Genomic DNA, 20,483 nt, shown 5'->3' on the forward strand with positions numbered 1-20,483 from the left:
TACCTAGGTAGTACTAATCTGCGGTGGGCACCTGTGCTCTTCATCTCCATCTCCACGCGTAGACATACGCGGCTGGTGCGCAGTGACCCTCAGCAGTGGTAGGTAGGTAGAATCTCACGAGTGTCATTCCCCCGTTAGGTACCACAAGCGACCTTCCATTGCTGCCTGTGATGTATCATAATTTCTACCCTGACTACAACACTGTACAATGTTGTAGGGTGCAACGACAGGTGCAACCAACCATATCTCTGTCTGGCGTACAACTAGTGGCGGGCGGTTCTAGGCTGCCACCGCCGCCACAGCCTTGTGTCCCTACTGCTAGTCCTCTCTATCCACCGGCCGAACCCTCAAAGCTGCCCGCCTTCCCCCACACTGCGGTACTAGTACTACGAGTAGGATCTTCCAACTTCTTCAGCCTCGTCTCGTCCGCCTTCAGGCTACGAATGCGAATCCGAATGCGAACACGAGAAAGAGGAGTCGATGCTGACTTCGGCCGCCTTTCCTAAAGGTTTCAACCGAGCTGCTATCTCCCCTGAAAATACAACACAAAAGCGCTCGGCACGGACGACTAGGAAACAACCGAACAGACCTGACGTCGCAGGCCTACGGCACCGTCTTCCTATAGTCTCATGGAGGCCGCACCACTGACGCTGGTATGTCCTGCTCGCAGCCAACACGAAGCCTCATCTACTAAGCATAACCTTCCAGGCACATGCTCATGCGCGTAATGCTGCCCTCGAGACCCGACGGTCCAACCCAGTCGCCGCGAGTGAGGAACATGATCTGGCAGCGGCGGAATTCGCAAGCGCCGCGCAAGGGACGTCCGATTTGGAGGCCTTACGGATTCTGAACCTGTTAGAACAGCATCACAAGCAACTTGGACAAATATTGAGATCAAGCCATGAGAGACCAGCCGCTAGTGGAGATGCGCCTCAGGCCTCACCGGCAGCAACTGCCAGTCCTTCCCCTTCGCCTGCGCCTCTGAGAGAGCCGTCGCCGCCGAAGCCCGCGCCAGAGGGGCTGCCATCACCAGAGAGGACAGTCCATCCCCCGAGGCTACCGCGAGGCCTCAGGCCAAATGCCCGCGAGCTCTCATCTTCCATCGTCAGCAATCTTGCGTCTGCCCGAGGGATCCCGAGCGGTCGTCAGAAAAGGCCAACCCCGATCTCTCCTTTGGTGTCTAACCAGCACGCAGACGGACACAATGCTGAAGACGAAGCCCGGGCCAAATCGCTATCTAGAAAGAGCACAGGCACGACCGATGCTCTCCTTTCAATGTCCAAGCAATCGCAATCACATTCCCAGCCATCCTGGGCTCCACCGACCGAGCAAGAGACGGCGCAACCCAATACTGCTGAGCAAACCGACGAGGAATCCTCGGATGCTCCCTTTCAACAATTCTACGCGACCTTTGAAAACCTGATCTCGAAACTCAGTGCACCTCTGGCATTTGCAGGACTTCCATTGGCCACCAATGCCACCACGGCCACTCCAGCATCGCCGGCCAAGTCGCCCGTACAGGCATCACCCAAACCTCCAAAGACACCTGCTCGTGCAACCCCCGCCGCTCCTTCGATCGACTACTCGCAACTGATCTCTCGTGCCGCACTCCGGGCAGTTTCAGGGCCGGGCGCACAGTCGCATAATCCCGCGGAATCGTTCTACGTCGTCCCCACGACTGGGGGCACCATATCCTACGCGGAAATCATGAACAGGGTAGACCGTGAAGAGGCGCGCGGGGGCTTACGACATCACCGGCAGCCGTCGAATTTGTCCAATATCTCAGAAGACAATTTCGTCGACGCCGAGAGCATGATTCTTCCGCACCGTTCCCATGAGAGTATTGGGGGCCCGCAACAAGGACCTGGCCGCTTCAATCGTCGTGGCGGCGGCGGCGGTGCGGACGAGGCCAAGGTCGATGGGAAGACCATGGAGGAGATCGCACTGGCAAACCATGCCCTAAGACAACTGGTTGACACCCTGTCCCGCCGACTGCACGTGTTTGAAATGTCGGCGCAGACATCCTCGGCGGCACTCGCGCAAAGCATTCGCTCGCTACAACGGTCACCTTTCACTACACCAACAGTTCTCTCTCCGGAGAATTCGCGCGGGAAGTCGACTAGTAAAGGAGGTGGTCTAGGCATGGGCCTAGATCTTGGACTAGGTATGGGAGTTGGAATGCACAGTGGAGGAGGAGGAGGCGGGGCCACAGCTGGACCCGTGCCAGGTTCGGACGAGGCCATGGCCAAGAGAATCGCCGAGCTCGAAGAGATCCTGCGCAAGAGTGACGCGCGCCTACGCAAGAAAGATGACGAAAACGCCAAACTGAGGGAGAATTTGTCCAGATACAAGGAAAAATGGGAGAACTTGAAGGCAGGGGCCAAGGCGAGACGGGAGCGGGAAAGAGAGGTCAAACCTGGCACCACCGCCGCAAAGGCTGCAGCAGAGAAGCCGTCTGAAGACAACAGGACCAAGGCTGTAATGGGCAAGCCTGGCCCATCAGGTGCTTGATGTTGACAGAGAGATGAGAGATGTGACTCGCAAACAAATGCTTTCTACTGTGGCGTGGCTGGGCTGCCAGAGCAGGCCCTTAATGCCTTGTTTGGGCCTTCACCAACAACAAAGGTCCCTCTCAGCACAGTCATTGATATGATATCCCAGATACACGTGGATGTCTTGCATGCATTATACTACGTATATTCTTGCATGTAAATGGAACAAGTGACTGAATCTAAAGAGAATTACATATTAATTGACACCGCTTTTCATCGCGACTGCTGCTCTAGAATGTAAAAAGAAGGCTTGCTAGGTGGACAAGTGGTTGTTCTCAGACAAGGAATAGGGGTGCAGAGAGACACTCAAAGGCAGTGGCAGTGGCGGCCACTCTTTTCTCATGGCTGGTCATCAAAGACATCTCTACTCTTCCCGCCACCTCTGGGCTTTGGACGTCCTATGATCCCCGAAATGGTCTCACTGAGAGCCCGGAGATTAGGCAGCCGCTCCCTTATAGTCTGGCGATACTGCTGGTCTCCCTCATTGTTGTCATATCTGTGTGAGCCTGGGGTAGGGATAGTCTCCTGGGTAGTTGCACGGCTGAGATCGGCGTCATCCAGGCCCAGCGGGTTCTCCTCGTCTGTGACAGGGACGATACCCCTCCGCCGACCGTCCTCATGCGCATGGTGGACAGATCGTGAGCGGCGGCTCGCAGCTCGTGCGGATGGAGACGCTCCTTCACCCTTGAGCAGTGAATCTGCGACCAACGCGCTAAGGGACGAGGATAAAGGTGGGAGAAGGGGGCCAGGCACCGGCAGAAGCCGTGAGATACTTCCGCGAGCGGAGCGTGTCAGGAACCCTAGTGCCGCCGGAGATGCCTCGTCTGAGCCGAAACCGGTGGGGCTGACGGCAGCGGGAAGCTGGGGTATGCTTTGTATGGTGGAAGACTCCAGGTTGGCCGGGACTGAGCGCGTACGGCCTCCTGGTTTTGACGTGGCGGGCGTGAAGAACGACGTTGAACCTGACCCCGAATCAGATTGCTGGAGGGCCCCAAGCTGGGGAGTCTGAGGAGCCGCCGCAGGTGTGTCCTCCCCCAGGGTGGAGGATGCCCAAGGGTTGACACTCAAGAGGTCAGTGGATTCGGCCGGCGTCACTGCAATGGAAGGAACTGAGGACGACGTTGAAACGCGACGAGGTGTCAATAGGCCGTCTGGATCCTCTAGTTCGTCCTGCTCATCATGGGATGTTTTCAGCCGTTCGGTGCTTCGAGAGGCACTTGTGTCTCCTACTTCTCCTGGATAGAAGGTGTGAACATCTATATCCTCGTTTTCTTCGTCGAGCAGTCTAATTGTCTCGTCCCCTTCGTGGTCTTCTAGTTCATCGGAATCCGTCTGCTCTTCTCGACCGCTGGTGATCAAATACACCCCGAAGAACGTCAACAAACATCCAAGGATGAATTTCACCGCCTGTTCCACGGTAGTATGTTCAAAATCCCGGTACAGCACCGCCGATCCAAGAATGACTGAGAGTGTGAAAAGCACAAACTGTGTTGGTATCACCTGCGTTGAGTCGTAGTTTTGTAAGGCTCGATTCAGATACCGAATTTGCATGAGTGCCGATCCAACCAGAATAAGGGCCAGGCAGTAGGTGATGGGATAGGTAAATGCTTTCCAAAGCGATGCTGACAAAAGCGATGAAACCCCTTTTGTCGATAGGACGGTATAGCCTCCAAACAAGCCCACCAGCCCAAGATCGAGGAGGATGGTCTTCCGACCATATTGTGGTTCCACGTACATAAGAACACCAATGAGTAACAAGGTGATGAGGACGTAAAGGAGGAATTCCCATCTCTTGATGCTCCTCCATAGTTCTCCAGGTCCAAACTTTCCTTCACTAGTTTGCGCAGACAGTACAACCGTGACAGCGCCAGCGATGGCTATAAGGACTCCCCAAGCATCGCGCTTTCTGAAGCGCTCGTGGAGCATCAAAGGAGCAATTAGACAATTCGATATCAGCGCCACCACTCCCAAAGGACTGACGATATGTGCAGGCGCGAATCCGTAGGCGAGGAAGTTCCCGGCCTCTCCGATGACCATCAACACCAGGCCTAGCCACCAGTACGGCGATTTCAGATATGATGGTCGGTCCTGGTCCTCCGCGGAGCCTTTCTCATGACGATCTTGTCGCTTCCGCACGTCATCCGGAACATGTAATGACCCGTCCGTTGAGGGACTAATGGAGCCACTGCGTGCAGCACCGCCACTTGCGATTTTAACGATGTCGCTCCTTTCCCGTGCTGCCGCAGCATCTCCTTGCGTGGCAGAGCCATATCCAATGGGCTTCCGCAAAAATACACCATTTTCAGATTGACTCTTTCCTTGTCTGCACTGTCGGTCTATAAGGATATGTGCATATCTCTGCGTATTGAGTGCAAATGATATAAGCAAGTTTCCGACAATTGCTGTTATGATTCCAATCAATGACGACCACCGTTGTTGCAACTGCTCATCGTCCCCAGGATGCGCTCCCCCGGACTTGAGAAGGAAGATGAAGGGGTGCAACTGATGGTGATCAGCTGTGGTAGGAGAGTTAGGTATGTGCATGGATGCCACAACTAGTGATCTCGGTGTGAGCCCTGGAATCGCAGTAGAGACAGGGTTTCAGGAAATATCGTAGGGGTTGCGGGTGGGTATGCGAACAGGCGTCGTTGCGGCATGAGCAGAGGTCAATATCTAGCAATGTCTAAGGCATAAAGGCCCTGCCCGAAGCACCATAAACATATGACAATAAGGATCTTTATAAGCCATGAGATGCGGCGGAGGTGTTAGTTGTTGAAGTGCCTTGAATCTCCATCGACGCAATACATGCAATGATGTCTGCCAAAATGCGCACTTGGTCCGGCTTTAGGCGGGACATAAATCGCCGGGGTCACGTGAAAGGGCCCTCTAAGCAAAGTCCTACTACTAACAAACATCCTGCGGCGCCGCCTGATCGGACAGGACAGACAGCATTTGTGGAGTTTTGCACCGCGACAAGTTTATAACTTGAACTTCAGGTTGTTTGCTCGCCTACATTGGTTGATCCTTCCAGCCGCTGCACGAACCCAGCTAGGAGTAAAGTGCTTCTCGACAAACCCCTTGACGCGTGACTAAGTTGCGTCTGCGCCTTCCAACAATATCTTTTCATTGTCGACGATCAAGCGTCTCGATCTGCAGTATGGATCGCAGTCTAGACGATACAATTGCTGAACGCCAGGTTGGTGGCTCAGCTCAGCTGCACAATCAAGCCATGAACTAACGAGATATCAGCGAAGCCAACCCCGGGTTCGACGAGCACCTCCTCCTCCACGTCGTCGCGATTATGATTACCCTCGCGATGGAGTCAGAAAGGTGAGCGTCAAAAGTACTGGTACACCTCGAAGCACCCCTTTTGGCTGACCCAAATGACCTAGGTCCGAATCTCCTCTCCTCTTTCATGATACCCGCCTGTCCGCCGGTCCGATTGATCGCCGCATCATCTCGAATCCTCACTGGACTGGTGCTTGGGCATCCGACGCGAGCGGGCCAGGGTTGTTTTGACGGAAACAGCTAACTAGATCTTCCTCCACTACAGTCTGCAAGAGATGAGCGAACGAATCTCGACAAGTAAGTTCGGCCCTATCTAGATGAGCTCTCGGGCTAATCTAGTTACAGCGACTGGGTCCACGATCGATATGACGACGAGCCGGACAGTACGATACATCACAGATCCTCATAATTGCCTCTATTGACCAACTCACAGGCCGCGATTATGATCGACCAAGAGAAAGATACGACCGTAAAGGAGTGCGAGACCGTGTGCCAGAGCCTGATAGGTATGACGCTGTGGGAATTCATGCACAACTTATGCTGACCTGGCCAGAAATCCGCCTCCAGCCAAACTTCGTGTCGACAATCTTCATTATGACCTGACTGAAGAGGACATCTATGTAAGCCCGCTGACATGGTATCTAAAGGAGATGCTGATTCGACTAGGATCTTTTCGAGCGCATTGCGCCTGTCATGGACGCTAAACTCCGTTATGATCGAGCCGGACGCTCAGAAGGTGTCGCGTTTGTCACTTATCAGCATGTCGCCGATGCCAGGACAGCCATTCGCGAGTTCGATGGTGCCAACGCCAAAGGCCAACCAATCCGGCTTACGCTTCTTCCCCTGCCAAGGAGGGACAACCCCTTTGATCGGGTGGAGAATCCGAAGAGTCTCTTTGATCGAATTGAAGCACCAAGTGGGCGCAGTAGACGTCGGAGTGCAAGTCCTATGGAAGAAGTGGAGGAAGACCGGGTCGCTAGGCGCGGCCCACGCAGAGGCCAACCGAGAGACCGGAGAACTGATACCACCCGACCAGCACCCGAGAACATCGATCGATATATTCCCGGCCAGCGTGACAATCGAAGCTCGAGTCATCGGGGAGGTCGAAGACCAGGCGAGAGACGAGAAAGGGCTCCTAGAGACGCAGATAGCCACAAACTGGTTAACGGCAGACCACGCAAGACTGTCGAGGAACTTGATGCCGAAATGGATGATTACTGGGGTGGTGCAGGCAACACCCAGGGAGGAACTCAGAACAATGGCGCTCCAGCCCCGCAAGAAGCCCGGCCTGAGGGTGGAGACGATGTCGACATGATCGAATGATCGGCAAGGACTTGTCCAGGCTCCAAGGCGGTGTTTGACTATTCAACAGCATGTATAGGCTCTGGGCCGTACAGCAAGAAGTCTATCCTACCGAAATCGGCACGACGTTGTCTGTCCCTGGTTTACAGTCACAGTTCTCAGCCTTCGGGACATCTACATCTCGATTTGAATGTACGGAAAGACAGTTACGAAGGCAGGCATGGCTGGGATGATCAACCACCATTACGAACTGGCAGAACTCGTGAACCAGCCTTGTGCGTCCGAATCATGAAACTCTGTTCCCTACTAAAGATTGTATTCATCATAACAAACAGCCTGCAATGCCCATTGGACCTCCATCTAAATACCTTGTATTCAAAACTCAGCTACTCAGCTTTGATCGGATAAAGTCCTCAACAGCGTTCATTCCCTCATCGGAACCACTGCCTTTCACGTTGCGTGGGAAGAAAATGAAGCCGTGTGGAGCTCCAGGAATGATTTTAACTATGGCCTGACCGCCGGCCATCAACCATTTCGTGCTCATAAACATGGTATCATCGAGCAAACAATCCTCGGTGCCGCAAGTGAAAAGCGCCGGCGGCAGCTTGCCCCGCAAAGGCTCCAGATCCGCATAGAGTGGACTCAATGAAGGATGCCTTTTTTCTTCATCAGACATGCCGGGACAGAAAGCGTCGATGAAATGGTCCATCAAGTCACGGTCCAGGACCAACACCTCGGGCTTCTTGAAGTTGTAGACACTGGGCGTCCAGATCAATGAAAAACACCCGAAGTGCAGCAGAAGGCCCTTGAATCGAAAATCGGCGTACTTCCGGTCGTGATGTTGTAGCAGATACAGAGCGACCAGCAAACTGAGGTGGGCACCAGCAGATTCACCCCCAACGAAGGCCATGGGAAGGCCGAACTTTGCTTCGGCATTGTCGACAAGCCACTCCGCCACGTCATAGCAGTCATTGGGACCAGCAGGGAAAGGATGCTCCGGGCCCAAGCGGTAACCGACCGAAATGACCATGGTCTCCGTGTCTTGCGCAATGGCCTGCAGCGGCGGATCCTGGGATTTCTCGTCCTGTAAGACCCAACCGCCGCCGTGAATGTGCATGAAGATCGCTTTGGCGGACTTGCCGTTCTGAGGCTTCAGGATCCGACAAGGGATCGTTCGGTCGGCGTCCCTGGAGGGAATGTCGAACGACTCGGCAGAGTCCAGATATACGGCTTTGGGCAGCGGAGTCTCGCCGGCGGCACGCATTTCACGGTACCGTTGCGCTCCAACCTGGGAAAATGGTAGTTGTGTGAGCATTTAAGTCAGAGGCCCAGGACAAGAAATTGTGCCGATGGAATCCTAGAAAAGTAGCACTTACTTCGTACCACTTTGGCCCGCCGGCCATGATGTCCATCAGATACTTGTTGAAGGCATTGGATTCCTCAGATATGACGGCAGGTCCGAACTTGCTGCCGTCGATGGTGAGCACACTATCAGATGCCATGATGATAGGATGCTGTGGTTGGCAGTGGTTATTATGAAGTTGGAAGTGGCACCACTGTAATATCAATGCGAAGGGATACAGACGATCACTCTCGCAATCAGTCAGAGAAGTGTAGTAGAAGAACGTATATGTTTATATTATTGAATGAGAAATCAAAAGCCGCCCAACATCAACAGTGAGGCCGTCCAACTGAACAACCCCCGCATGGCCGTGGCCGATTGGTCAGCCTTGTTTGTTGTAGCCGCGGCCATCAATTCGAAGTTCGGCGTCTCCAACTTGAGATCCACTAGTACTACACTAGTAGCTGCACAGGGAGCAATTTCTCCAGCGTACGGGGCCCTAACTATATACGTACTAGCGCCGCTCAGCCGCTCGCCTATAACGCCTACAAACAACTATAACTACAATGTTGTGTGCCCCCGATAGCGCCTACACCGCCTATAAGCCTATAACTGTACGCCTGCTACCAGACGCCTATTAACTGGACCCCTGCTGCAGTTGTATAGGCATACTACTATACCCCTACAGTTCTCTAGCTATATCGGTAGGGGTCGAGTAGGAGGCGTTGTAGGTAGAAGTCAATTTTGTGAAGGAACTAGCCAATGATAACTGTATATTTGCAGGCTCTAGTCTAGATCTAGTTAGGCCTCTGTGTGATGGAGAAATTTACTCCATGCAGTGTGTATCTAGTCAATCTCCTCCAACTTGGGGCTTCGGCTGAGCTCTCTGGTGTTGTATCCTGCGATGGCCGACAGCTGGGAATGAGACAAGCTCCAATTCGGCGTTATGAGCATTACCTCTTGGAGTGAGCCCTCCAAGGATCGCTAGCTTTATATGCGGTGGAGACAAAAGGTTGCGATATCATCTGTCGTATCTCACGCTGGCGGGCACCTAGGTGGCGGGGAAAGGCTGCGACGCTTCAACCCCCTTGCCCGGCCGTACATATGTCAACAGATGAGTATTTGGCATTGAAACGCAATTTATATGCCAAGACCGGCGCGGACGACTTCCTGGCGTTGAGACTCTTCAACGTCTACTTCATTGCATGGGAAACTCTGTTGTCTGAACGTCCGAGCGGACTTCGTAACTACTCTGACAGATGGCCAAGCCCCAGTTCTGAGGTTGGGACGGCTACCGTACGATTTTCAGTTCTCCCTAGCCGCGTCCTGGTTTGACGATCGACTCGTGCTTCTTGTTCATTGCCAGGTTGCCATAAAGGCGATTGCAAATCCTTACAATGGACGAAATAGACGAAGAGAGTCTCAGACACTTTGTGCCGGCGTCGTTCGGTAGTTCCGGTGGCGAATTCGACCCAACGGCACAGATAGAAAGCGTCCGGCGCAAAGTGCCTGGACAGTCCGAGGCGGACCAAACAATATCTGCAAAATCGAAGGACGTACGCCATGATCCAGATAAGGATTCCGACACAGACTCGGACGCGGACTCTGAGTCTGACGACTCCGATTATGAAGATGAATTCCCGACATCTCATGAGATTGTTTTCAAAACGCATGACCGGGCAGTCACCACCATCGCCGTGGATCCCGCTGGGTCACGGATGATCACCGGGTCTACCGACTGTACGATCAAGCTGCACGATTTCGCAACCATGACTCCCAACACTTTACGGGCCTTCAAATCGGTTGATCCGACCGCTACAAAGTCGTCCGCCAACTCAGAGACGCATCCAGTACACGTGGCCAAGTTCAACCCAAACTCGCCGAGCCAGGTTCTGGTAGTGACGGCGACACCTCAAGCTAGGATCTTAACCCGCGACGGTGAGATGTCGGTCGAGTTTGTCAAGGGAGACATGTATCTTCGCGACATGCACATGACCAAAGGGCACATCAGCGAGATCACCAGCGGCACATGGCATCCTCACAACTACGACCTATGCGTAACGGCAGGGACGGACAGCACGCTACGCATCTGGGACGTCAACGTGCGGAACAAACAACGCGATGTCATTGTGCACAAATCCAAGCAGGCCGGCTCGGCAGGACGGACTCGCATGACCGCCGTGGCCTGGGGCAGTCAAGTGGAAGGTGGCAATACGCTTCTTGTGGCGGCCGCGCTCGATGGGTCTTTGGTGATGTGGGGAGGCGAAGGGCCCTACAACCGACCGAGTGCCGAGATCAGCCAGGCCCATGCCAGCAACACCTGGACCGGTGGGGTGGACATCAGTCCCGACGGCCGGCTGGTCATCACCAGGGGCGGCGACGACACGATCAAGCTGTGGGACACGCGCAAGTTCAAACAGCCCGTCAACACCACGTCGCACACCTCCACGTCGAGTCAGTACCCAACCTCCAACATCATGTTTGCTCCCAATGCGTCCTCTGTTCTTACAGGTTCCGAGTCGGGCGACCTGTATATCCTCAACCCAGCCACCCTCAAGCCAGAGCTCGTGACGCCGGTGACCCCAGGGTCCGCCCTCATCAGCGTGCTGTGGCACGAGAAGCTGAATCAAATCATCACGGGAAGCGCCAACGCCGAGACGCACATGCTGTTCAACCCCAAGATCTCGACAAAGGGTGCCTTGATGGTCATGTCGAAGCCGCCGAAACGTCGCCACGTCGACGACGACCCCAGCCTGACCACCGACATGTCGCAGGGCGTCTCTGGCGACGCGATCGTCAACCCGGGAACGAGCAGCGAGGCCATCCAGGGCAGCACTTTCGCATCGCGGCACCCGACCATCGGACTCACTGCGTCCGGCCGTTCGCGAGACCCGCGGAGACCGCATATCCCAGCATCTACCCCCTTCGCCAGAAGCCAGCCGGACGAGCGTCATATCAAGGAGAGGATCCCGCTGAGCTCCATGCGGGAAGAAGATCCGCGCGAAGCTCTGCTCAAGTACGCCGAAAAGGCCGAAAAGGAGCCCATGTTCACGAATGTCTGGAAGAAGACGCAGCCAAAGACCATCTATGCCGAGCTCAGTGACGACGAGGAAGGCGGACCGCAGAAGAAGAAACAGAAGAACTGATTGCGGAACTATTCTTTCATGATAACAATTACACGTGGAGAAAAGGTTCCCAATCTCAAAGGAGGAAACCATTGTTATGGTACTGCGCTATCCAAGATTTTCTGCAGCCACACTATTTCGCTCTTATCTCGTATACATATACAGAGAGCATAGATGGCCTTTTGGAACAGACTGGTGTTACATATATCACACCCAGAAATCAGGGCGGACTACTTTTGGCCGTCAAAATGGGTCGTTTCGGAAGGTAGGCGGCACGTGCAAGGTGCGCGCAAGGGGGGATTGATTCGGGCTGCCGATGGATCAGACCTGCTTATCCGCCGGGTGGCCGGTAATGGCCTCCTTGATGCCCTGTTTACTCGGGTGCACCACTCGCTTCAGACCCATCCAGGGAGTGTTGATGGGTGACTCGCCCGTGTAAATTAGCGTGTCGTACAACCAACCACCCAACGTGCAGCCGATAAAAGGACAAACCATGGGGATCTAGACAAAGACCAAAAAAATCAGCATTCCAATCGACAAAATAGAGGTGCGTGTCTCCGTCACAAGGGAGTGAGTTCAGGACATACCCAGAAATAATAGCCACCAGCGCTCCAGACTTCATGACCATAGCCCACAAAATACGTGAACAGCCTGGGGCCAAAGTCTCGGGCCAGATTGATGGCATATCCTGTTTCCCAGCCCAAGGTGGCGCCGATGCCAAAGATCAAAAAGAACAGACAAATGGGCACGAGATTGCCGGCGCCCAGATTGGCGTCGTCCTTGAGGGCGAAAATGACCAAGACCAAAACGGCGCTGGCGATGATTTCGGAAAACACTTGGCCCGTCTTGGTCAGGAAGGGTTGCGGGTATGTGCAGAAGACGCCTGCGGTCGCGGTGTCGGAGTAACCTGGCACGGTGCGGATTCCCGCACCGCCTTCGTAGGCGTCAATGGCGGACTTGTAGTTGCCGTAGATGACGGCGGCGCCGCAGAAGCAGCCCAGCGTCTGGGCGAAGGCATAAATGGGCAATTTGTACCAAGGGAATTTGCGGTACAGGCAGTTGACAAACGTGATGGCCGGGTTCAGGTGGCCTCCGGCACAACCGGCAACGTAGACGCCGAACATGACGCCAATGCCCCATCTGGTAAATAACAAAAATGTTCAGTTAGCGATCTTTGGCTTTAGTTTTCAGCTGACTCCGGCAGGAGTTTGTCTAGACAAGAGCTCGGGGCAAAAACCAAACTTACCCCCAAGAAATGGATTGATAATCGCCTTTATTTTGACTGCTCGCCGGCAACTTTTCGTTGGCGGACAACATAACTTGAGCGACGCTGCCGTCTCCAAACAGGATCATGATAAACGTGCCCACAAACTCGGCAAACGGGTCGCGTAGGTGATGGCGCACGCGCGACCACCACAGGTTCCGGTGGTGCTGGTAGTCTTGTTCGGCCTCGTCGTACTTGAGCATGTTGTCGATCGGCGGGCCGTGTTCCGAATGGTAGGGGTACGAGGTCATCGGGTTCGGGTCCATGCCGGGCTGTTGTTGCGGCCCGGATGGCGCGGTAGGATGTGGCTGAGAGGAGGGAGCCATGGTCTGGGATCTTTTGTTGTGGCCTGAGAAGTCGTCAAGCTCGTAGGGTTCGTGTTCGTGGTGCGTCACGGTGACTTCGTCCGAGGCTGGGTGCGACGAGGACGACGAGTCTTGTCCCCGCTGGAGTTGGGGAATGTGCGAGGCGTGGAGGTGTTTGGGTTTCTCAAACGGATCCATCAAGTCAAGAATGAGCTTGACTGACTGACTCTGAAATGTGACTTGGACTTGACGACTTGTGGCGGAAACCCGCACCGGTTCTCAAGTTGTTGGTTGCGCTAGCTCACGAATATAGCGCTGATGATGATGGCGACAGATGCTGAGAGCTGACCGTGGCAGCTTGCAGCATAAATTGAATCTCTCCGGAGGATAGCAACCACCGAGACAAGATGAAAACTCGGCACAGAGACAGGTGTAGGATAGGCAGCGCAGGAGAATGGAAAGAGGGTGAGAAGGAGGGGACACTGCCCATACTATTTAGTAGCAAATCGGTTTCCGCTCTATCTTAGCAGTAGTTCGTATGATTGTAGAAAGATGTGTGCACTATTCCGCCCCGTCGCATCAGATGACCCACGAACATCGCGTTTGCACACACATACTAGCTAGTAGGTACCTTAGGTGGTAGCAGATCCCCAGCCAGGTATTGATTAGTAGTCGGTGGCAGGGGCTTTGTCTCCACGAGCGTTCCCACCGCTGCGTCTGCCAGTGCCGTGTAAGCAGGGGTGGCAGGGACTGGGACTGCGATATACAACTACTACTTCCACTAGCAGTTGACGATACTCCACCACTGTGAATAAAAGTCCCATGTGGCCCAGCAGTGCGTTTTTCTCCGTCCGATGGCGATACGGTAGCCAACATGAACACGCTTGATATTTGATATTCGAGGCTTGCAAGTTGTGCAGCTCGAGCTGATGTTGTGCTCTCGATGTTGCACGACTGGACTCCAAGGCTTGACTGCGTTGCTGTTGTAGACCGGAAAATGCCATCCCGGGGAGTAAAGATCGAGTGCATGGACGCCGATCGACGTCAGCGGCACTTTGAAAACTTCGAGTTGAACCCTGACGCCGGCAGTGCGTGATTGCGGGAGGCCAATCACACACAGACTGCACACATTAACTGCCGCTAGCGGATCTAGTTATCCCCGAGACGCCTCCGAGCTGGATGATTCTTGGCGTCGCGAGACGTCATAGTCATATTACTGCGGTGTGCGGTCGTAGCAGTGGAGGCTATCGCAAAGGGTTTGATAAGAATTAGTATAGCAGTAGTAGGTACCTGGGAGTATTGCCTGCCTGGACTCTACAACTACTCTGGCTTCGATAATCCGGTATGATCGTGGTTGTGGCGCTCCGCCTCCACGGCGCTGGTGGCCTCATCCATAAGACCAAGATTACTGACTCCATGTTCTCACCTTCTTCTGGGGTCTTTCGAGGTGGACCTGAGGCAAGCGAGGTCGGGTACGTGGAGATGGAGAATGCCTGCAAAAGCTGCTCGGTCTTCGCCCTGATACAACCCCGAGTCTATTCATCCTTCGAGAAGGAGTGCTGACGATCAAAACCGGGGATGCATGGTTCTTTGGTGTCGCCAGCAGATACCATGCCAACAGTCCTGTCGGATGGCTTCTACTCGTTGTACCACATACCGATCTTTCCGCTCGTCTCCACCCATCAAGCAACACTGGTAAAAGTTGAATGATAATAACATGCTGGGTCCATGTACAGCGGAGTTTCGTGTACAATGTATCTCTGCCCTGGGGCTTTTGAGGGGATGCTGACACACTTCGGGGTTGACTATCCGGAGTACTGTACTCCAGGCAGCTCCTTTGTTGCATCGCTTGAGACCCTGTCTCCGCCAGCAGGTCCCAGTGCGGCCGCATGGAATGTGTCGACTACACCACCTACTCCTATCCATATAACACGGACAATTGTACACTACACCGCGGTATGCCATCACTCATGCAACATATAAATTTGTTCACCAAGGCTGTAAAAAGGGGTTTGAGTGATGACGGCTATTGCAGTCCGCGTCCACAACAAGCGCCCTCTGATGAGTAAGCAATAATTCAGCCTTGCTCAGTCCACCTGTCCAGAATGCATGCCATGCCGTTGCCGTTGTAGATTGCCTTGAAATTAATGTAGATATCTCACTTCCCATAATTCACAGATCCATCCTTCCAAGGCCACTCAACTCCAGTTCGCCCAATGTCTCACCACGTGTATCATTCTCATCATCGTCAATGTCAAGCCCGTTCCTGGCATCCGCATCGTCAAACCATAATCTCGCGCTGCCGTAGGAAATGCACAATTCCTCTCCGGCCTTGATGTCGCGGAGCGCAGTATATACAATCACATCGGTCTCGGTGTTGCGTTTCCATCCCACATTCTGTTGCCGGATGGAATGGTTGAACATTGATCCCAGCCCCAGGGCGAGAGCTTGAGTCATTGTGCGACCTGACTCGGAGGGCCAGTAACTGTGGGAGGAAAAGGAGGTAGTGTAAGCAAAAAACGCAGACTATCTTGAGGTTTTCGTATGCGACCATGTCCAGGGCTGTCTTACTAAGTATAGTGTTGCAAACGGGTGTATTGGGTGTGGTTCTCCACCTCCTCCTCGCTGAAGATCAGCACCGGGCTGACTTCGATCACGGTACCACTGGGGATATCCTGTGTTGCGAATACTCCGCGTCCTAAGAAACAAAGGGCCGTGCGTGTCAGACATCATACTGACGACGGTTCATTGCGAGTAGCGACGCACAAGTCCTATGCATAGAGACACAAAAATCGGGAAAAGCCAGACAGATGGAGGTAACAGTCACTGAACTGTAGGCTTCGACGCTTTGCTCTGCTGACCTACCTTTTGGTGTATTCATGACAAGCACGAGTCCAGTGGCCCTTAGAAGAGGCTGATCTCCTTCTGGGACCGTTTCATTTTCTGGCATTGGGAGTTTTCCAGAACTGCCACCGCTGCTTGATACTTCCAGAAATAGAGGTGCCGAGGCTATAGCAATTTCGAGGTCATAAGAGAGAGTATAAAGCCGGAATACGCCCCAGTAGTAGCATAAACTGCATGGATGTCCAGGAGTGCATCGGGCGTTCGAGTTTGTGTAGCAAAACTTTGTGCAACTATGAAGGAAGGCTACGTTAGTCCCAAAAAGAACTAGTGCAAGAAAATATCACGTGCTATGACGTTACCGCGCTGCCTCAGAGACCAAAGTTCTCCGAATCCTTTTTCTTCCAACTTCAAGTTTGAACCCCAAAGTATCAGCCCTAACATTTCCTTCAACAATCTGCCATTTATGGCGGCATATTTAACTGGTCCTCGATGCCACCAGCTCAAGGGGGTTCCAGATCAAGGTAGACTCTGCAGGACCATCATCTCCGGGACCCCAGGAACTGGCCCGATAGTAAGTTGTCTGTCAAGGTTGAGGAAGTTTGCTATATTCCCTCATTACAAGAGAAAGAATACAAGACACAGCCACATGCGCATAGCCCAAATGCTATTAGGATCCCACAGTCACAAGAGATGAACGTTGCGGCATTTACCAGCATAACATAAGACGAAGGGGCTCAGCACATATAGTACACCATGAATAACGAAACACCTTCCGGCATATCCGCCATTTCTTGGGGCCAACCAAAATCCGTTCCATCCCTCCCCTACTGCCGCAGCCTTGCTCTTTGGTTCTTTGTTCAACTTCCACAAGACCTGTGAGGCGATGCACTGTCGAGCGGTTACGCTTTGCATTCCCATGATCCGGATACCTCCGGAATCCAAATACTATGCTGTAAGTGTCTCCGATTGCTAATGGAATGAGTCCCATATCGTGATATGTATATCCCTCAGAAAGCCAACGCACGTCATCGTGTTCTCTTTGTATGTTATTGGTGCATGGGTTGTTGTTGCTTGTGCTCGATAAGAGCATAAATATGGGTTCCTGTCTTTACCTGGAGGAATTTTAGGATTGCCACAGCCAAAGCACAATCAAGCAAATTAAAGCATTCAATACAAGAAATCAGGGCAGCAAGCTCGAATATCTGGTACCAATCAAACAACTACATCCAACGTCTACACAAATGGCACAAGCATTTAACGGCCTGGCCATGGACCAACCCGAAGGCAGCAGCAAAACCAATCCATACGCTGCGGAAGCCTGGCTGGAACCATGGCTCATCAAACATTCTGGGTTTTATCGAAGGCACCTTGCGCATGGCCGTACCGAAAGTAAGGCAACACGCCGTCACAGCGAGGTATCTGAGGCATTAGACTCGAGACAAAACTCGGTCGCTGACGCCGAGCCCGAACCTGAGCATCGGCTCGAAACTGAGGCCGCAACAACAGCCGCCATGCCAGTCCCGCTTGAACAACATAGTCTAACGGAAGCAGTTGCCGATGAGGCTCCGGCTCAGGCGGTCGAAGTCACAGCCGAGAACAAGACGAAGGAGGCAGCGGCGAGGCACAGCTGGCGGAAGCATCTCAGGTGGTTCCCTCATCCTTGAAGCAAGTTGTCGAGTCTCCTGCATTGATGCCTGGCTAAAGAGCATCTGTGTAAATCCATAACGAGTTGGTGGGAGTGCATGCTCAAGGCGTGTCGAAGGTCAGAATCTATACCCGGACGGAATGTTATCAGGTTATTGCGGTGTAAGGCTTGGGCTTGAGTCGTACGGAGTCTGCCTTTAGAAATGTAATGCTCAGCGAGCACACATTGAATCTTAAGGATAATTTCTACTCGCCGTCATGCACGGTCAATATGAGTTCCGTCAACTTGGCAATGCAGTCTGATCACTAGGCCTGGGAAAGGCGGGGGAGCATTGCAAGGATTATCGCGAACCTAGGATGGTGCCTTAGATCCACTTCCCGCGCATCGCATCGCTTGAGGTTCGTCATGCAGTACAGATGAAGATCCTCAATTCAAGTTGCAGTATACTATCTACCACGTCACTACTGTACAGACACACTATGTGTTCTCTCGGCCGAGAGAGTGGATCACGTGTTATGTGACTAAGCAGGATAGCTATCACGTGGGAAGTTCCCGCTGAGTGCGGAGAAAGCAGCCAATTGGAATGCAGGTGTCTCAGCCGCCGCGGTCGCGCTCAGCCACGCGTCTTGGTGAAACTGCGCCAGATGGTCGTGGAACGAAGAGAATTGTGCTATGCAAGGCCTAGGTAGCGCTCAACAAAGGGTACGTGTGGACCGAGCGATCTGTAATCAGGCCTCCAGGATTAACTTTGGCAGAACTCAAGTATTGTCAGCAATAGCTAAGCCCTCACATATATAAACAGTGGGTGGCTTCAAGTTCGTGCTCAGGACAAAAATACCAACTGTGTCGGGTCTGACCTGATCTCCGCTGTCGGTCTCTGCACCCACCGGTTCTCCGGCTCTAACCAGCCTGAGAGAACACGACCCTGAGGCTACGAGTCTTCAGCCCAACAACCAGTACACCAAATTATTTTATTGACTGCACCGTGTCTCAGCCTTTCATTGAGATTTCTTTTGATCTTTTCGGGCGTCTGCATCACCTCTTCACCGTCATCTGGATTTTTTTTCCTCTTTTGCGCAGCGGCACCATGTCTGTCCACAACATTGTCATCATTGGCGCGTCTTTCGGCGGCCTTGGAGTCGCTCAGGGGCTCCTAAAGCAAGTGATACCAACACTCCCAAAGGACAAATCCTACAAAGTGACCCAAATTGCACCCAATGACGAGTTCTTCTGGAAGATCGGTGCCCCTCGGGTCATTGTAAACCCTAACGCCCTCCCGCTGGACAAGGCGCTCATCCCAATCGCGCCCTACTTCAAGGACTACAAGCCCGAACAATACGAATTCATCAAGGCCTATGTCACGTCGATCGATCCTTCGACCAAAACTGTCCATACCAGCACTTCTGCCGCCATACACTACGACTCACTCGTCATTGCTTCCGGCACCACATTTTCGACCCACCTCTGGAGTATTTCGGACGGCTCCGAGCCTCTGAAAGAAGCGATTAAGGACATCCACGCACGGCTTCCCAATGCTCAGACCATCCTCGTTGCTGGAGGAGGCGCCGCCGGCGTCGAGACAGCAGGCGAACTTGGCGAGGTCTATGGGAAGAAAAAGGAGATCACACTCTTGTCTGGCGCAGCTAGTCTTCTCCCCAGATTGCACAACAAGAAAATGGGCCAGGATGCCCAGGCTCGGCTTGAAAAGTTGGGTGTCAAGGTCATCAACGACGGTATCCGAGTGGTGGAGCACACCAGGCAGGATGATGGCAAAGAAGTGTTGAAGTTGAGCAACGGAGAGACCAAGACAGTCGACGTCTACATCGAAGCTACCGGTGACAGAGCGAACACCAAGTTTGTGCCGCAGGAATGGCTGGACGACAAAGGCAGGGTCAAGACCGATCCTGCCACTCTTCGTCTGGACGTGCCGGGGGTTACCGGCGTGTATTGCATTGGGTCTGTCGGGAGTTACTCTGACGGCGCTGTCCTGGACATCAAATTTGCCAAGGGAGCTCTGTTGGAGAGTATCAAGCTGGACCTTCAGGGACACGGTAAGTGGTCATGGGCCTCGCTTTGTTCCTCTACTCAGTGACTAACACATATTGCAGCTCCAGGTCCTCGCACCAAAAACATCTACAAGAAGATCACTAAGGACATGCAATTCGTCCCCATTGGCTCGCAGCAGGGCGTCGGCATCGCCTTTGGCTACAAACTGCCCAGCTTCCTTGTCAAGATGGCCAAGGCCAAGGATTTCATGATCGGACAGGCTGTTAAGACTGTGGACGGCACGGCTTGAGCAGGTCAAAATGCGTCATTGTGTCTGTGATTCAGTTTTACTGTGAATTTTTATATAGAGATACCCGGTCTGTCAAGTGGCGGTGCGCAGTTGGGTTGCCCTGAACAGTCTCGAATACCGGCTAGGGGATGCTGATTCAGGTCGTACAATCAATAATTGGAAGGAGAAATCCTTCGTTGGAAACTCCTATGATAAGAGTCGAACGTCCCTTCAATAATGTTGCTGAAGAACCTAGACATGGAATTCTGTATTTACGTTTTGCTGCTTGGGGAATGACGTCGGGCGATCTCGCGAGAAGTTCCGAGTCCGATGATTCTGGAAAACGGGCGATTCTCGTAATTAATGCAGCTTCCGAAAGCCGGAACGCAGCCAATGCGATCAATCGTCCTCTGGCCAGCCGTCTTCTTCTGCCCGTTGCTCCGTCTCCAAGTTGTATTTGCGACTCTTCATCGACCGACCAGCGCAGGATCCAGGATACATCCTCTCGGTTTGCGGCTGCATTGATCCGGTTGATATTTGC

At 53.2% G+C, this 20,483-nt stretch overlaps 9 protein-coding genes across 9 annotated transcripts; 5 read left to right on the plus strand and 4 right to left on the minus strand.

The window, feature by feature from the left end:
* The first annotated feature begins 82 nt into the window (after positions 1-82).
* On the plus strand, positions 83-2,774 carry HMPREF1120_04980 (uncharacterized protein). Its single transcript, XM_009159129.1, has 2 exons — positions 83-653; positions 709-2,774. Exons 1-2 carry the CDS (start codon positions 630-632, stop codon positions 2,509-2,511), a joined length of 1,827 nt encoding a protein of 608 aa, XP_009157377.1. The 5' UTR covers positions 83-629; the 3' UTR covers positions 2,512-2,774.
* Positions 2,576-5,351, minus strand: HMPREF1120_04981 (uncharacterized protein). Its single transcript, XM_009159130.1, has one exon. The coding sequence runs from the start codon at positions 5,094-5,096 to the stop codon at positions 2,892-2,894; it is 2,205 nt and encodes a 734-aa protein (XP_009157378.1). The 5' UTR covers positions 5,097-5,351; the 3' UTR covers positions 2,576-2,891.
* Positions 5,352-5,478: 127 nt separating this feature from the next.
* Positions 5,479-8,830, plus strand: HMPREF1120_04982 (uncharacterized protein). Its single transcript, XM_009159131.1, has 7 exons — positions 5,479-5,748; positions 5,802-5,882; positions 6,106-6,137; positions 6,186-6,223; positions 6,274-6,346; positions 6,394-6,460; positions 6,507-8,830. Exons 1-7 carry the CDS (start codon positions 5,710-5,712, stop codon positions 7,161-7,163), a joined length of 987 nt encoding a protein of 328 aa, XP_009157379.1. The 5' UTR covers positions 5,479-5,709; the 3' UTR covers positions 7,164-8,830.
* HMPREF1120_04983 (uncharacterized protein) lies at positions 7,423-8,848 on the minus strand. Its single transcript, XM_009159132.1, has 2 exons — positions 8,519-8,848; positions 7,423-8,430 (listed from the first exon to the last, which is right to left on the minus strand). The coding sequence occupies exons 1-2, from the start codon at positions 8,642-8,644 to the stop codon at positions 7,525-7,527; spliced, it is 1,032 nt and encodes a 343-aa protein (XP_009157380.1). The 5' UTR covers positions 8,645-8,848; the 3' UTR covers positions 7,423-7,524.
* Positions 8,849-9,112: 264 nt separating this feature from the next.
* Positions 9,113-12,881, plus strand: HMPREF1120_04984 (cyclin-dependent kinase 8/11). Its single transcript, XM_009159133.1, has one exon. It carries the CDS (start codon positions 9,882-9,884, stop codon positions 11,628-11,630), a length of 1,749 nt encoding a protein of 582 aa, XP_009157381.1. The 5' UTR covers positions 9,113-9,881; the 3' UTR covers positions 11,631-12,881.
* Positions 11,631-14,183, minus strand: HMPREF1120_04985 (aquaglyceroporin like protein). The gene is made up of 3 exons (XM_009159134.1): positions 12,856-14,183; positions 12,197-12,749; positions 11,631-12,110 (listed from the first exon to the last, which is right to left on the minus strand). The coding sequence occupies exons 1-3, from the start codon at positions 13,374-13,376 to the stop codon at positions 11,931-11,933; spliced, it is 1,254 nt and encodes a 417-aa protein (XP_009157382.1). The 5' UTR covers positions 13,377-14,183; the 3' UTR covers positions 11,631-11,930.
* A 523-nt stretch (positions 14,184-14,706) lies between these two features.
* HMPREF1120_04986 (uncharacterized protein) lies at positions 14,707-16,440 on the minus strand. Its single transcript, XM_009159135.1, has 3 exons — positions 16,044-16,440; positions 15,750-15,876; positions 14,707-15,663 (listed from the first exon to the last, which is right to left on the minus strand). Exons 1-3 carry the CDS (start codon positions 16,126-16,128, stop codon positions 15,351-15,353), a joined length of 525 nt encoding a protein of 174 aa, XP_009157383.1. The 5' UTR covers positions 16,129-16,440; the 3' UTR covers positions 14,707-15,350.
* Positions 16,441-16,449: 9 nt separating this feature from the next.
* HMPREF1120_04987 (uncharacterized protein) lies at positions 16,450-18,046 on the plus strand. Its single transcript, XM_009159136.1, has one exon. It carries the CDS (start codon positions 17,264-17,266, stop codon positions 17,684-17,686), a length of 423 nt encoding a protein of 140 aa, XP_009157384.1. The 5' UTR covers positions 16,450-17,263; the 3' UTR covers positions 17,687-18,046.
* Positions 18,047-18,754: 708 nt separating this feature from the next.
* Positions 18,755-19,963, plus strand: HMPREF1120_04988 (AMID-like mitochondrial oxidoreductase; the record flags this gene model as incomplete). The annotated part of the gene is made up of 2 exons (XM_009159137.1): positions 18,755-19,718; positions 19,776-19,963. 2 exons carry the CDS (start codon positions 18,755-18,757, stop codon positions 19,961-19,963), a joined length of 1,152 nt encoding a protein of 383 aa, XP_009157385.1.
* Positions 19,964-20,483: the final 520 nt, after the last annotated feature.

Source organism: Exophiala dermatitidis (assembly GCF_000230625.1).
Source record: "Exophiala dermatitidis NIH/UT8656 unplaced genomic scaffold supercont1.4, whole genome shotgun sequence".
Lineage (NCBI taxonomy): Eukaryota > Fungi > Ascomycota > Eurotiomycetes > Chaetothyriales > Herpotrichiellaceae > Exophiala > Exophiala dermatitidis.

Excerpts from the sequence above, each read along its gene's own strand:
- HMPREF1120_04980 (XM_009159129.1), top strand. The coding sequence starts at position 630 with ATGGAGGCCGCACCACTGACGCTG. Across the intron at positions 654-708 it reads AGGCCGCACCACTGACGCTG|GCACATGCTCATGCGCGTAA; the intron begins GTATGTCCTGCT and ends ATAACCTTCCAG.
- HMPREF1120_04981 (XM_009159130.1), bottom strand. The coding sequence starts at position 5,096 with ATGCACATACCTAACTCTCCTACCACAGCTGATCACCATCAGTTGCAC.
- HMPREF1120_04982 (XM_009159131.1), top strand. The coding sequence starts at position 5,710 with ATGGATCGCAGTCTAGACGATACAATTGCTGAACGCCAG. Across the intron at positions 6,138-6,185 it reads GAGCGAACGAATCTCGACAA|CGACTGGGTCCACGATCGAT; the intron begins GTAAGTTCGGCC and ends ATCTAGTTACAG. Across the intron at positions 6,224-6,273 it reads ATATGACGACGAGCCGGACA|GCCGCGATTATGATCGACCA; the intron begins GTACGATACATC and ends ACCAACTCACAG.
- HMPREF1120_04983 (XM_009159132.1), bottom strand. The coding sequence starts at position 8,644 with ATGGCATCTGATAGTGTGCTCACCATCGACGGCAGCAAGTTCGGACCT. Across the intron at positions 8,431-8,518 it reads GCGGGCCAAAGTGGTACGAA|GTTGGAGCGCAACGGTACCG; the intron begins GTAAGTGCTACT and ends CCATTTTCCCAG.
- HMPREF1120_04984 (XM_009159133.1), top strand. The coding sequence starts at position 9,882 with ATGGACGAAATAGACGAAGAGAGTCTCAGACACTTTGTGCCGGCGTCG.
- HMPREF1120_04985 (XM_009159134.1), bottom strand. The coding sequence starts at position 13,376 with ATGGATCCGTTTGAGAAACCCAAACACCTCCACGCCTCGCACATTCCC. Across the intron at positions 12,750-12,855 it reads TATCAATCCATTTCTTGGGG|ATGGGGCATTGGCGTCATGT; the intron begins GTAAGTTTGGTT and ends GTTATTTACCAG. Across the intron at positions 12,111-12,196 it reads CTGGTGGCTATTATTTCTGG|ATCCCCATGGTTTGTCCTTT; the intron begins GTATGTCCTGAA and ends GTCTTTGTCTAG.
- HMPREF1120_04986 (XM_009159135.1), bottom strand. The coding sequence starts at position 16,128 with ATGCCAGAAAATGAAACGGTCCCAGAAGGAGATCAGCCTCTTCTAAGG. Across the intron at positions 15,877-16,043 it reads TGTCATGAATACACCAAAAG|GACGCGGAGTATTCGCAACA; the intron begins GTAGGTCAGCAG and ends TTTGTTTCTTAG. Across the intron at positions 15,664-15,749 it reads CGTTTGCAACACTATACTTA|TTACTGGCCCTCCGAGTCAG; the intron begins GTAAGACAGCCC and ends TTCCTCCCACAG.
- HMPREF1120_04987 (XM_009159136.1), top strand. The coding sequence starts at position 17,264 with ATGGCACAAGCATTTAACGGCCTGGCCATGGACCAACCCGAAGGCAGC.